General features: G+C 41.0%; 1 protein-coding gene across 10 annotated transcripts in view; it reads right to left on the minus strand.

Moving 5' to 3' along the window:
* adgrg6 (adhesion G protein-coupled receptor G6) overlaps positions 1-14,897 on the minus strand; it is a 129,552-nt gene that overhangs the window by 52,921 nt on the left and 61,734 nt on the right. For 7 of the 10 annotated variants that reach the window (XR_010924442.1, XR_010924441.1, XM_067572433.1 and 4 more), the window contains 6 exons: positions 14,097-14,168; positions 12,961-13,074; positions 11,393-11,485; positions 10,431-10,508; positions 8,947-9,096; positions 11-99 (listed from right to left, as the gene is read on the minus strand). Coding sequence is in view for 8 of the 10 variants with exons in the window: in XM_067572433.1 (XP_067428534.1) it covers positions 11-99; positions 8,947-9,096; positions 10,431-10,508; positions 11,393-11,485; positions 12,961-13,074; positions 14,097-14,168 (596 nt within the window). In the remaining 2 variants the exon portion in view is untranslated. The remainder of the gene's footprint in view (positions 1-10; positions 100-8,946; positions 9,097-10,430; positions 10,509-11,392; positions 11,486-12,960; positions 13,075-14,096; positions 14,169-14,897) is intronic. The other 3 variants (XM_067572436.1, XM_067572437.1, XM_067572431.1) reach the window with 2 other exon arrangements.

Here is a 14,897-nt window from a genome sequence, read left to right on the forward strand (position 1 = left end):
CATATCTTACCCAGAGAGCCACAGCTTTCTCAACGGTAGCCTGTATGAGTGACGAGCTGCTAACATCCACCACAAAGGAAATCCTGTAGTACAGCTCCTCTGCAAATGAAGACAAGTGGGAAAAAAAGAGAGAGAGAGACAGAAATAGAAAATAATACTTCAGTCTCAATTTGGCACAGGCTATTTCACACATATAATGGAACTTTTTTTTTTTTTTTCCTTTTGCGCCAATGCCACATAGCAGGAGATGAATTGAGCGGTTGGAGATAATTGAGTTATGTAAAAATGCAATTTTACAGTGTAAAATGATGAGGGGGGAATGTGCTGCCTGACAGATAACAACAGCAGAGAGGAGGGGGGAGAGCAGTCATTATAGTTTATTTTCTTGGTGAATGGGATCATTTCGAATGTGTGAGGAATCAGAAAAAGCTGCAGGAGAACATGTTTTCTGCTTGCTGGAGCAGTTTACAGATTCTCTATCTGGCTGCGTCATTAACTTTTTAAATCTTTTAAAGGATTTTATACTTTCAACACATCTGTGTGGCTGCAGTCTGATACCTCAAATATTTACTTCTCAACCACAGAATAAAGAACTTCATCCCAAAATAAACACATATTATATAAAGACATATAACCTACTATTACTACTCAACACATGGATGATTCTGTCTTAAAAATGAAAAAGACATAATTATTTATTCAGCAAATGTCTGAAGATGGCCTAATTTCCTACAAAGTTTCCTGGAGAAGGCGGTTTGTATAACTGATTTTCTCCATATATATGTTGAATTGTATGCTTACCTGTAGGTACATTTTACGTTATTGAATGTTTAGATAATTTGCTGCATATTGGATAAAAGACTGAAGGTTATAATTGCAATCAATTGGTATTAATTAATGTACCAATTGAGCTTGGGGAAAATGATGGAACTTTAAAATAAAATTTGACCAAACTCTCTTTATCAGACCATGGAAAAGTATCTCAGTCACCGTCTTTTCATCTGTTATTTGGCTGAATTTGGATGAAATAGAACTCTCTACACTGAAAGCTGATTTCTGTTTCGGAAACATGACATGATGCCTTTTACTTCAGGTGCATGGAGAACAATAAAACATCTGATTTTTCATCGATTTTTGGACTAGAAGACAGAATTTCTTGATTTTAGCTGGAAAAAGGTGTTACTGCTGCAATGAACTGACCAGAATCAGTTTAGAGAACATTAAAGTGTCTATACTTGTCCAAAAATGTCTTTGCGTAATGATTCTTTCATTATTCAAATAGTTATATTAGAAATAACTTTGTCCTCTAAATAGTTCTTCCTCAAATTAGTTTTTATTATATCAGCAATCATGAATAGGCAATGATACTTTTCTAAAACGTTCAACATCTGATTTTCTCTTCCTCTCCAGTTAAAAAGATGTAAGTTATGTTATTATTGACCTGTTATTTCAAATAAAGTGAGTTCTCCAACAGCAGACACACAGTGTGTTAAGAATCTTATTTAAATGTCTCAAACAGAAGCAGTTTTCAGTGATGTAGCATTTTCAAGGCCTCCTGCTATGCGTCACATTGGCCACTAGGTGTCCCTCTGGTATTTAAAATTGTTAGTAGGTGCTACTGAACAGTCAGAAGACTTCTGCTCCATCAGTTCTGGTGGGAGACCCTGCAAGCTGCAGACCTTCAGTGACATGTTTTTTCTGGGAGAGTTTCAGGAGCAGCCGGTCATTTCAAACATTTCAACCGGACTTTACAGCAGTTATTAACTGTGTGAGAGTCCAAGCAGCAGAGCAGGACGTCTCTACCAAAGAGCTGAATGGACTAAAAGACTCAGAGAGGAACAGGGAAGTCAAGAGAGCAAGAAATGAGGCAGTAGAGGCAGACTGAAGTCTTTCTCACTAAAGTATATACCCTAGTGATGGACAGATGAAAGAGGAAGTGAAAGTGGAAAATAAAAGAAAAAGATGAGGTAGAGCTGCAATACATTTGTTTGAACTACAAGTACCAGGCTAAATACTACAGTGTGATTGGACAACTAAACTCCATGTTAATGTCCTACACGTGGCCCAAAATCATGACAAACCAATCACCAGCCTCCAACACCTGAGGGATCCCATCAATTCTCTTGATTGACAGCTACAGTATATATATTACCACCACTATGGTACAGACAAAATAAAAACTATTGAATCTAGTTATTGATGTAAAAAATGCTATTCAGCTACTACACTGCAAAACCCATCCACCTCAAGAAGTAATCTATTCATGTATTCAGTCTTAAAATCTTGTTTTTTTAAAAAGAAATGTATTATTTATTATCTGCCAAAAGGTAGTATTAGTATCTCGACCTACTGCAAGATTTTTGTTTTAAATCAAACAATAACATACACACACTATATAGCCAAAAGTATGTGGACACCTGTACATTACAGCCATGTGTGATAGTTGAAAATGTGATTCCAACATCATGAGTATTAATCTGCTGCTATAACAGCTCACAGTCAGCGTTCCAGTTCATCCTAAAGGTGTTGGATGGGGTTGAGGTCAGGGCCAGTCAAGTTCTTCCACACCAAACTGGGAACCTGGAGCTGGCTTTGTGCATGGGGGCATTGTCACATTGAAAATGGGAAGGGTCTTCTCCAAACTGTTTCCACAAAGTTGGAAAAACACTATTAATGCTGCAGCAGTAAGGCTGGAAGTACATTGGAAGTAAGAGGCCAAGTCCAAACCATTAAAAAAACGACCCAGACTGCGAGTGCACCAACATAGGTGGGCAGGGATGTCCATATACTTTTGGCCATACAGTATATATTGCAATCTGCAGGCATATGTACTTGTTTCAATATATTTTCTTAAGTTAAACACTAGAGTTTTCACCTGTTTTAAATAAAAAAGACTTTAAGACTTCATACAAATTACTATGATGATTTTTTCACAGTGCATGCTACTGTCATTACAGATGATTGTGCTTTTGATTCTCTACATCTACAGTTTTTTGTTACTGCATGACATACTGTTCCCCGATGACAGTCCACACAGACATGTAAAATGAAAGCGTTGTTTACATTGGCATGGCAACGTGGGTTTGGCAGCTAAATCCACAGTTGGGTATCCAGGAGTAGGGCGCACCGTGGCCTTTTTGAGGCTGCCGTTGATAGCTGATGTACTGACTGCTTTAAAAGGAGCCGCTGTAGAGGAGTTCTTTGTGGTTATAAAATGATGAGCATCATCAACCACAGGTAGCGTAGGGGAATGGTGGACATATTTATCTTTGACATCGCCGTCACTGAGGTCTCCTGAGGTCTGATTCCCACTGTGATTTGACACACTTGGACTTGATATCAAACCAGGCTTTGAAACTGTTGAATTTGTGTTCACACTGAGATATGGTATTGGTTTGTTGCCTGTCATATTCCCCTGAGAAGCTGCTTCAATGCCTGTTTCAATCAAAGTTGTGGCATTTTTATCCTTCGTAGAGTTTGTCATTTTAATTGGGGCTAAAGGAGAGTCTTTAAGTGTTACAACAGTGGTTGTGTTTGACTTGGAGAGATATTTTAAGCCAGCTGTGTTCACAGTTTGGTTGTCACTCATGGAAGGAGGGAGCTCCTCAAACCCAGATATAAAGCCTTGATCTGGGGCATCGATAGATGAGCCCCGGGTGGAAGAAGGGATATTTAGGCCAGAAGTGTGCAGGGAGTTTGGAATAACCAGAGCACCAGTGGGTTGTGTTGTTTCTGCAGAGCTGAGTTTATAACTGGGTTCAGAGGTAGTTTGCATTTCAGTAAGAGCAGCTTCTGGATTCAGACTTCCATTAAACAATACATCCTGAGTTATACTGTCACTGTTGTTAATTGCTGAGGAAGCCAGTCCCACAGCAGAGACATGTTCATCCGCAATATGGATTTTTGGAACAACATCTGCAGGGTCAAATAAAGTAGAGAGATGTGACAACTTTCCTGTCGCAGTGAGGTTATTTGAGGCTTCAAGTGAAGATATTGACCCAGCAACAAACCTGGAAGCATCCACTGTCTGTGAGTTGTTTGCAAGCTGTGGCAAAACCTTGTCCTTGTCATACACTTCAGCAGAAACAAGGGGTTGTGAGTGGCTGGATTTCAGTTTGTCACGAGGGAGTGTGGAAGCTTGATCAACAGGAAATAATTGGCTGACGGTGATGAACTGCTGCACTGAGTGGCTAACAGGGTCTGTGGAGGATCTTTGGAACGACTGTGAATAGTTGTCCAGAGGGGATTGAGTTGTTGTGGGCTGGGGGAATCTGTTAGTCGGCCGGGTGGGCGACAAGGAGCCAATTTCTGTCTCTGCCATGCCTTCAGACACCGCTGGCAATACTGCCCAGGCAGGGAGGAGAGGAGAGAGAGAAGGGGTGATAGTAGATGACAGGGGGAGGGAGGAGATGATTATGGGGGAAAGGATTGCAGGAGAGATGGGAGAAAGGTGAAGAGAGGGAAAAAGAGGTGAGAGAGTTGCTGCAGGAGAAATAGAAGGCAACATAGAGGGCAAAAGGAGCGGGTAAGTAAGCGCAAATGAAATTAAGTGGGATGATTGCTGCAGCTGCCCCCCAATGTCAACATGTGCCTCTGCATTTTGTGTGTCCCACCCTGTCCTCTGACTCATGTCTAGTTTCTCGCTTGCATCCAAAAACTGGCTCATGGGTGCTTGAGCGGTCTGTGTATGTGCTGAACTGTGTGTATGGCTCAGGCGACCGGGGTGTTCAGTGTTAGTTTGTGACAAGCCTGAGTGGTGCTTATAATCCAGCCCTGAAGTGTGTTGGGGGGTTACAGTGCCAAGCTGTGCACTCGGGCTGCTGTGGAGTGCCAGCATCTGGGTCTGTGCCATGACAGATGGATTCGACAAAGGGGAAGTGGGGTGATTAAAAGCATCGTCATAGCCAGCAAGTGCCTGTGAGCCCCTGGAATTAGTGTGAGCACCAGTGGCGGTGTTTATGTTCAACCGGTTGTCAGTATATAAATGGGAGCTTGTAAGCTGCAGCCTCCATGGATCTCTGTTAAAGGTCAGGGTGGAAGTATGTCTGACTTGTGACCCGGATGAGGATGTCTGAGCCAAGAGAAAAGAGTCCTCAACTACAGGATTAGGGGAGGATGAGAAGGAAGACACTGTAGTTTCCCCTCCCTGCATCCGCTCTGTCACTCTGGCAACTTGCATCACCGTTGCAGCAGGAAGAGTCTCCAAAGATACAGTGAGCGACAGGTTGTCAAGGCGATGTGAAAGGGGACTCCAAATTGAAAGTAAGGGGTTTGAAGACAAAGAAGCAGAGTGCAAGTGCTGCATTCTTTCACTATTTGCCTGAAGCAGAGCAGGGGTGTGTTCAGAGGCCCAAATGCCAGCTGCTGGCAGTGTTTTAAAGCCAACATCAGACTCGTCTGGCAGACGTGACTTGTCTGGCAGAGTATATATGTCACTCAAGTCCCTCTGATCAGACTGAACCAAGAACTGACTGACTGACAGACTGGCTGCATGAGAAGACGGCCACAAAACCAAAGACAAATCCAACTTCGACTGCAACAAAGTCGGCTGCATTTGAGGGGGTAAATCTGGTGTGAGTACTGCAGAACTGGACGCCAAATTCTCCACAGATAGTCCTGAGGGAGTCGGGTTAATTTGACTAAAGAAGGAGTCTAAATTAATTCCACTTGAACTGACTAGCAGACCTGATTGGGCATCAAGGAGCTGATTACTCTCGAATAAGGACAATCGACTCCTGAAAGGTTCTATTAAAGTTTTAGAGGACTCCTCAGCAGAAAATAAGTGGTTGTCAGGGAGCAATGCACCATCAATAAATGGCATCTGAGATTCAGTTGGGGCTTTAGAAGAGAGAGGAAGTGACAACAAGGATGCTGTGTCAACACTTGTTACCTCAAAGTCCCTTTGAAGGTTTGAGGAGAGAGACAGAAATGTCAACACAGATGGCTGAAACTTTCCGCTAACTCCGTCTGACTCTGGAACGTGATCGGACTCAACAACATGGTCTGTGTCCGAAAGCATTTGCTCAGCTTGCTTGGGAGAGGAAGGTAAGAAGAGGGAGGGCTGGTGAGGAGCAGCGGAGAGTGGAAGAGGTATGGTAGTGGACAACAGGAAAGGAGAGGAAGAGAGAGGAGGAGTGATGGTGTTTGAGGAGTAAAGGGGAGGGGAGGTTGAAATTGGTAAAGAAACAGCGAGTGGGGAGACTGACGATGAAGCACATGCTGACAAAAAGTGAAGAGATGGGGAGGAGGAGATTAGAGGTAGTGGTGTAGATGAGGAGTCAAGCAGGGATACAGAAGTATAAGAAAATGAAACTTTGGGAAAAACAGGAGAAGGAGAGGGGAAAACTGAAGGTTTATGGAGAATGATGTGTGCAGAAGAATGTATCTGTGTATATATGTCTATACTTCTATATAAATTGTTAATCAGACTACTTCTGGCCACTGCAAGTTCAACATCACTTCCAGTAACGTCTGTTTCATACAAACTGTCCAGTGGGTTTAAAGAAAATGAGGAAATGGATATTTGAGCTATGTCTTCCTCCTGTTGCACTGAAGATGAAAGGATCTGTTGGGGGGAAATCTCCTTGGCGAGGAAAGCAGAAGAGCTTAGTTGTACTGTGGGCAAAGACGGCTGAATGAAAAGAAGGGATGAAAGGGAGGGAATATGGAGAGATGGTGTTACTTGAAAAGTCAGTGTTTCCAATTGTTCAGTGGCAGTTTGTGTATAAGAACTTTCTCTTAGCTTTTGTTTGCTTGAATTTGTGGTGTTTGCACCCCTGTGGGGGGTCTGAGCTCCTGTCAAAGTCTGAGAAACAGTTGGCATAGAAATCTGAGGCCTGCTGATGGAAGATGTTTCTGACATTGATCTGCCTTTTGAGTGGTTCACAGGAAGCTCGCTGCCTGCTGCTAAGCCACTCAGTAGGCTTTCCGAGACATCACGAAAATGCGTTTGAGTGAGCAAATGTTCACTTGTAACAGGAAGGGAAGCCGATTTGTTGAATAATTGTTCGTTTTTGGCGTCAGGACCAATGAAGGCTGGAGGGACGGTGGCAGGTTCATCCAGGGAGTAGGCAGCATCAAACTCATACAAGCCGAAAGCACCACCCTCCTCCGTGAGCTCAGTCAAATCATACACAAACGGCTCAGTTCCTGATGCGTACTCATCACCCGGCGGCTCCTGAGGATCTGTCCAGTTACCCATGGCAACAGTTTCGTTTTTCGCACCGCTCATGCTCAGCAGTGACCACTGTGGCACTACAGGCTTGTTCTTTCTGTTGCTAAGCGATGATGAAGATGACAATAATGATGATGATGATGCCAACACTGCTGGAGAAGATTCCTTTGTATCTAACACCTCATCTTTATGTTGCCATGGAGGTGACCCTTGAGATGAGATTGAAATCCCTGATTCTGTGGTTGTAGAGGTCTCATTGTTGGAGATTGTTCGGTGTGAAAAGTTTGTGCGAGATGTCGGCTGCACTGAAGTGTGTGAGCGACCAGTTGTGCCCGTCCCATGAGGAAACCCTGAAGTGTGTGTTGTGTTTCTCAACCTGGGTACATGTGTGTACCCAGATGTATGTTTGAGTTCACTTGTTTGTGAAGTGAATGTAGGACTGGTTGTGGATTTAAGCTTTGTTGGCGGTACAGCGGGCTTTGTGATGTGAACCACGGGCTTGAGTGGTGCTCTGGTGGCTGCTGGACTTCTTCCTCCACTTGGCCTCTTCCTCCCCTGCCAGATCAGAGGGGTGGAGATGAACCCCAGGGAGGTCTTAGAGCTGCGTTGGCCTGGGGGCCTGGGGAGGGAGGCGGGAAGTCTAGGGGGAGATGGTGCAAGTGAGGATGGGGGTTCAGGGGCTGGATCTAAGAAGAGTCTGGGTTCATATCCAGTATCTGGGTAACTAGGGGCTTGAGCTGGAGGACTTAGCTGACTGGATGCAAGGGACCTACGATGAGAGGCTCTTCCACGGGGGCTGAGAATGAAAGCAGGCCTGGTTTGTCTGCTTATGAAGGGTTGAGGAGCTGGAGGTCTAGGGGCTTGAGAAACAGCAAACCCGGCAGCAGTTAATCCAAAAATGCTCCTGAGTCTTCTATGGCGAGCAGATGGACCAGGAGGCAGATGTTTGAACTGGGAAGCCAGGGGTTGAGGCTGCTGAAGAGTAACTACAGCAGCAGCACTGGCTGAAGCTTTGGTTGGAGACGCCATTGTGATGAAAAAGCAGGTTACAGATAATAAATAAAAGTAAAAGAGGGTATTTTCAAGCAAAAAACATAGTAGTATACACCATGGACATAGTATCACTTGGGCCAGGCCAAATTTCCATTAACCACGATTAGTGTTAGTATAAAAAAACTGAACCTTGATTGGCTTATCAGAGAAAAGATATAATCACAGGAATTGAGCCCAGGAAAACATGGCAAGAAATTGTCAAAGCATAAATAATGGAAACTAAGCTAAAACAATACAAAAGTATGTACATTTATGTACAAACCAGAAAACAAACCAGAAGAGTATTTCTATGACTAGGTTAGCTTGTTAAATGAACTAAAATGTTAGTACCATTACAAGGAAAGCAGCAACTTCAGGACCTGTTATGAAAGAACCTGAACACAGTTTGATTTATCAGAAAGATAACACATCAAGGCACTAAGTGAGATCAAAAGCTATTATATATTTAGTAAAATATGATTTAATCTAACTCTTACAAGACTATTAGGTCAAACAGCAGAGGGGAAAACTCCTTTGTGAGAGAAGTATGAATGTGAAGCAGAAAAAGAGCAAATTAATCTTTTCTGGATTAATTAAAGCTTAAAATTATAATAGAATAGTTTTTAAAAAAATGAAAAACACAAGGGGGAAGAACAGAAATAACTCGACAGAAATGACAAAAGAAGAGTGTTTCATATAGACCTTAGTTGCCAAACTAGGCATGCAAGTGTGTATCTTACCCCAAGAGGAGACAGTAGTAGTAGCGGTAGTAGTAGTGGTAGTAGTAGTGGTAGTAGTAGTGGTAGTAGTAGCGGTAGTAGTAGCAGTAGTAGGAGTGTTAGTGGTTGGTTGGTTAGTAGTTACTGACAGTGGAGGAGTCGTTCCTGGAACTGTTTGTGGAGAGGAAACAACAGCAGAAAAGAGGAGGAGGGAGGAGGCCGAAAAACAGAGTAAGACAAGTTGAAGAGGAGTGAGATGGGATGTTTGCACAACTTGATGTTAGTAGTACGAGTGGTTCGGAAATAAAAATCATCATCACCACAATGCAAACAGATCTAATCAAACATGTTCGGAATCACAATGTCCACGATTCTCACAAATATTTGATACAGAAGGACAGAGTCTCCCTGCAGCCATGAAAAAAAAAGGTTAAATATATTTTTTCTACAGATAGATGGGTCTAAATTTAAGACAACATGAAAGCTCCCATTCATTATTTAACAAAGAAAAATAGTGATAGTCATTACCAGTGCTGTCAGTACTGTATGCTGTGGAAGTTTTGATGACATGAAAATAGACCAAGTTTGCACACATGTCAGAAAGCTTAAGTGTAAGCATTATGATATTTTATGAGAAAACTGGTTAAGCCAAGCTTCTTAACCTGTTTCCTCATTGTTAAAATATGCACTTAATGCTGTATTAGTTGAAAGATTGAACAACTGACTGACAGGAAATACACCAACAATTTTGAAGTCATTTAACAAACAAAGGCACCAAACATTCATAGATCAAAGTTACACAAATGTGAGGATTTGCCTCTTTTCTCTGGCATTTTCTATGTATTTTCAACATTTTATTATATTTTACGAATAAAAAAGTCAACATATGAATCAATAATCAAAAATACAACTAGACATACTATAATTCCTTAAAGTCTGGTTTAACATGATTGCTCAGGCTTGTGAACACAGCTATGACAAAAGGGTTAATCAAGTTTAATGTATCAGGCAGAAAAGTTATATCAACACTAATGACTGCTTTAATCTTCTTAAACAAGCAATAAGTACTCGTTAAATGTTTGAAATGTGTAACATCATGGCTGGTGTTTAATAATTGTACCATCAAAAGCAGAGCTGTACCCATAATCATTTAACCAGGTCAGAAAATAAGCTGAATTTAATTTAATTTCCCTTGTAAGGACTTTTTTTTTTCCAAGCCTGAGGGTGTGGCACAACAGCAGGCTTGTACAGTCACTTTTTTACAGTTCAATTATTTCTGCAGCTTGTTTGAGGACACACTGTTGAGTAATCAATGCCTGTATAATTTTATCACCCAGACCTTCTGAACATCAACTGGTACAGAGCCAAATTGTATATAATTTTGTCCCTACCAGCGTTTATGCCACGCAGATTAAACCTACAAGCACTCACAGCAGCGTTAAGCATCTTGTAAGTAAAGCTTGTCTGTTTTAGCAGTGGCTTCACTCCCGTGCTGTTGCTCTTACCATGCTTTGTAGGGTTAGTAGGTGGGTGGTTAGTGGTAGCAGATGAAACAGTAGGCGTGCTGCTGGTTGTCTGTTGGGCTACAAAGAAGGTAAACAATCACAGAATATCAGTTAGCTTAATACACACATGCTGCAGGTAGGCTACTTTATGCATCTGTAAGCAGATTACTTATTGTCATGTCAAACACCTGAATTAAATAAAAATCCTTTGATCAAGTTTTTTTTTAACCAATGTATGGATATGTAGTATTCTTAAAGTTGAAGGGACACACAGCTACATTGTGGGGACAACCTGTAAACACAGCTAAACTGTGGGGACAACAACCTGTAGCAGCTACATTGTGGGGACAACCTGTAAACACAGCTACATTGTGGGGACAGCAACCTGCAAACACAAAAGCTTCCTGAGTTTCACAGCCATAAACTAACTTTCAACTTGACTTGAATGATATTTACAAGTCAGAAACTGGTAATTAGAGTAACTGCCACATGATATGAGTGGCCTTACACACTTGTGTGCAGTCAAAACCTCATTGGCAGCTGTGGATGTTAAATCATGTTTTATTTCTATTAAAAAGATGAAATTATCAAATATTACTGTCCACTGTAGGAAATTCACATTGAACAGAAAACCTCATATCATATTTTTAGAAAGACAGAAAGAAACCGCTGACGAGAAAACAGCAAGTTAGCTTCTCTTCTGCTAGCTTCAGTCAAAATCTAGCGTCAAGCTAGCTTGAAAAGTGGTGGTTCTTCAGCTCTCTATCTAATCTTTGTTCATACATCTCTCTTTCTCACCACAAACACCAAAACATATCTGGGAGGAATACAAATGAGTAAGATTTAAATCTACAGAAAAACAAAATTAATGTTGAGTTATAAATGATATTACAGAGCACAATCAGTGCCTTCACTTACAATATTAGCTAGTGACAATAGTTAGATATGGTTAGCTACCTTACCATATGCTGTACTGCTGGCTGAAGCAACGTTAGTGGTAGAAGATGCAGAGGTAGCAGCGCTGGTGGTGATGGCGATGGTAGTGCTAGGCATAACTGATTAGCACAATAAGTCAGCATGTCAGTGAAGTTAACACAAAACACACAACCACACTATGTTAATGGAAATAGCCGGATTGGTCCAGTTTAGACCAATCTCAAAGGTCTTTGAGTTTCTTAAAAGTATCTTGGAGTCATTGTCAGTTTGGTTTAATGTTTTCTGTTTGGCATGCTCAATTCTGTGTGCATTTACAAACAATAAAATGCTGTAACCCAACCAGACCCAGCCAACTAATCACTTATAATGAATGTTGACTGCATGCTGAGTTGCAAGTGAAAAGGCATTTTCATAGTCATTGCCAACCTTTTAACTGGAAATTCAAATCATTGTGTGAAATCAAATTAGTGAACCAATGAGTCATCTCAAATGACAGTTTGCTAAACCCCTCCCCCGAACAGTGATTGTCCAATCTTATCTGAGTAACCGTAACATGTCTGTCAAGGTTTGGATTTCTCAACATGTCAGAGTCCAGCATCCAGTTTGGAGGATTGGATAATGTGAGCTAATAACGTTAGCATGCCTGGCTAACTTTCTAACATACAGTAACTTAGCTTTATTTGGTAGCCCAAGGAGCATATCATTAGCTACATCATTTTGTGGAGTTATAGGTTATGTTAGAGAAGCCCCATTCCTGGATAATATTATGTCAGAGTTCAGGGTAACGTTAGTAGCTCATTTATTGAATCTGTGTAAAATTACACATCCAGCAGCTCCAGCCAAACTCATTGCCCAAAATAGCGTAATATTTGCTAGCTGCACTGGCTAGTAACCCTCAAAGCCTTTTCTCATGACAAAGTGAAACACATTATCTGAAAATAAAGTACAAAAAATAAAATAGTAATGTAGCCTCTGTGTTTCTTGTCAAAGTAGGTTTTTCCATCACAAGCTTCAAACTATACAGAGCCCCCAAAGTCCTGAAAGATTATATATTTTTATCTTTCAGACGAGTTATGGGCACATTATTTTTTTGTTGTTTACTTGTGCAAACAAGATGGATCAAATATCTTGTGCGCACCCGTTATCACTGTGTATGAGCAGGATAATAATGTAAAGATTAACAAGATAAAAACATATTATCTTTTGGGACTGCGGGGGCTCTGTAAACAGCGTTATCCTTTCCTTTTGCATGGCTGTCGTATGGGATAATATCACATTGCACAGGTGTACCTAATAACTTGTAACTCAGTACACAGTTGGGTTCACGCTTGGAGCAAGAAATGTTTGTGAAGTCACACTGAGATGAGAGTGCCAGAAAAACATAGCAATTTGAACATCACTGTCTTGATGTTCAGGAATATATTCTCAAAAAATCTTTTTAAATTAGCCTTGGTTTCAATTGAGAACACTTCTGTGATCTACTGGTCTGTTTTGCGGGCTTTTTTGGGGGGGATCATTCAGTTATTACTCTTTTTGTATGGAAAGTATAGTAATGCACATGGCCAACAAAACAGCAAAGCAAGTGAAGCCTTACCAGTGGAGGGGGAGGAGGAGGAGCTGGTTGTGCTGCTGGTGGTGCTGATGGTTGGGGTTAGAGGCATGCTACTAGTAGGAATGGTGGATGGAGATGGACTGATGGTAGAGAGGACTGGCGATGACAATTCAAAGAATACAGCACAACGAGAGGGACCACACATAGAAAACAAAAAGGTTTTAATGCCACCAGGTGTCGTTCAGGTGCATCCAATGCTGTTTTTGGGTGCAGATCTTTGACCTTTTTACATGCTCAAGGATAATACCTCTCACATGCTTGTGTTAAAAAAGTAAATGGTGTTTCCTACAATGTCCCACTTCAGTTGAGCTACATATTTAAAATCACACTGAGAACATAATAGTCCTTTATTAAAACAAAAAAATTCTCATTATACTAATCAAAGAACAAAAGCTGATTTTCATATATTTCCGGGAACACTCATTCACCACTAAACTTTTCAGATGGAAAAGGAATGACAGAAAGGATAATTAACTAATGAAAAGATTTAATGAACTCATAATTTAATGAAGTTGGAGATAATATTTATCTAGTCTGAGTCATCCTCAGTCAGACATGTTCATCTGGACCATTTCATCAGAACAGAATTAGCTGAGTCTTCTCCTAAGTAGATAATGGATAATAGAATGAAAAAATGAATAATAGAGGGTTTAACTTTTCAGAGGTGCAGATGAAGTAAAAAAGAAACTTTTCATGGGCTCTTGAAAGGTCAAACATGGCGATTTTTATGATGGAAGCCTCTTCAACAAAAAGACATTAAATGTAAATGACTTGTAATCTTACTGTTGGATCATAAATAAGCTCCAAAATTGATCTTAAATTTACGGATAACAGAAAGAGAACAGGACCAAAAAGAACTCTTTGGCTTTAGTTACCATGGACAAAAATCATGTGATAAATAGAAAAACCATCAAAAATGATCAGCGCAGTGGCTGAACAGCATAAACGAGATTTAGAAAAAAGGGGTTCAGGTGGAAAAAACAAGAGCAGGAGGAGAAAAAAACAGGAAGCAAAAAGACATTGAAAAGGAGGTAACATCAGGAGGAAAGGAGGTGTAAGAAGCTACAGATAAAAATGAAAGAGGAGGGAGTCAGAGGGCGAGGATGAGGGTTGCTTACCGTGGGTGTTGGCATTAGTAGCATGGATGGTGTTAGTGGAGTCAGTGGATGGGGTGGCGGGAGAGGAAGCGGCTGGTGGTAGTGACAAGGGGGTTGGGATGAGAGAGAGAGAGAAAAAAGATGCAGAGGATGATGAATGTTTGTGAAGCTGCATGACAAAAGATCCTCTTCAGTGTAGAACCTTTAACGGGAGGTAGGGGTATACAATAGAAAATTCCTTTGTGTACATTCTCTATTGTTTTCCAACAGCTTTGTGATATAAAATGAGCAACCGGTTACTCAAATCATCATTAAAGTTGGACACCGAGGACTTGGGAATTCAAACTAATTGCTAACAATGTTAGCCAAAGTGAAATACAAACATGACTTGAGTTGATCAACAAAAAATGGGGAAATTTAAATCTGACATCCGAGGCCTCAAGAGATTATACAAGTGTGACAATAACTTAATTTCAGTGCCATTTCTTATCGCAATACTGGACGGAAAACCTCACACAAAGACACAACTTGAAAAGCAAATATTTATTTTGCCAGCTTGTGACAGCCACATTTATCTAGTCCCAAATTGAAATGTAAGCATTCAGATTGAATGCGAAGAAAATTTTCATTCACTTTTTTCATTCAAATTCGGTTCCTCTCTCATGTGACTGGTGGCTCTGTTTCCCATTCTTTATTGTAGTAAAGACAATTGCGTTTTCCTGGATGGTTTCAACTTAATGGAGGTTAGTTTGCTGACACACACCTGTTCTAACTGGGGATTCAGGTGTCCTGGTGTCTCAATGGATACAAAGCGTGGCATTC

The sequence above is a fragment of the Thunnus thynnus genome, chromosome 18 (genome assembly GCF_963924715.1).
Source record: "Thunnus thynnus chromosome 18, fThuThy2.1, whole genome shotgun sequence".
In the NCBI taxonomy this organism is placed as follows: domain Eukaryota; kingdom Metazoa; phylum Chordata; class Actinopteri; order Scombriformes; family Scombridae; genus Thunnus; species Thunnus thynnus.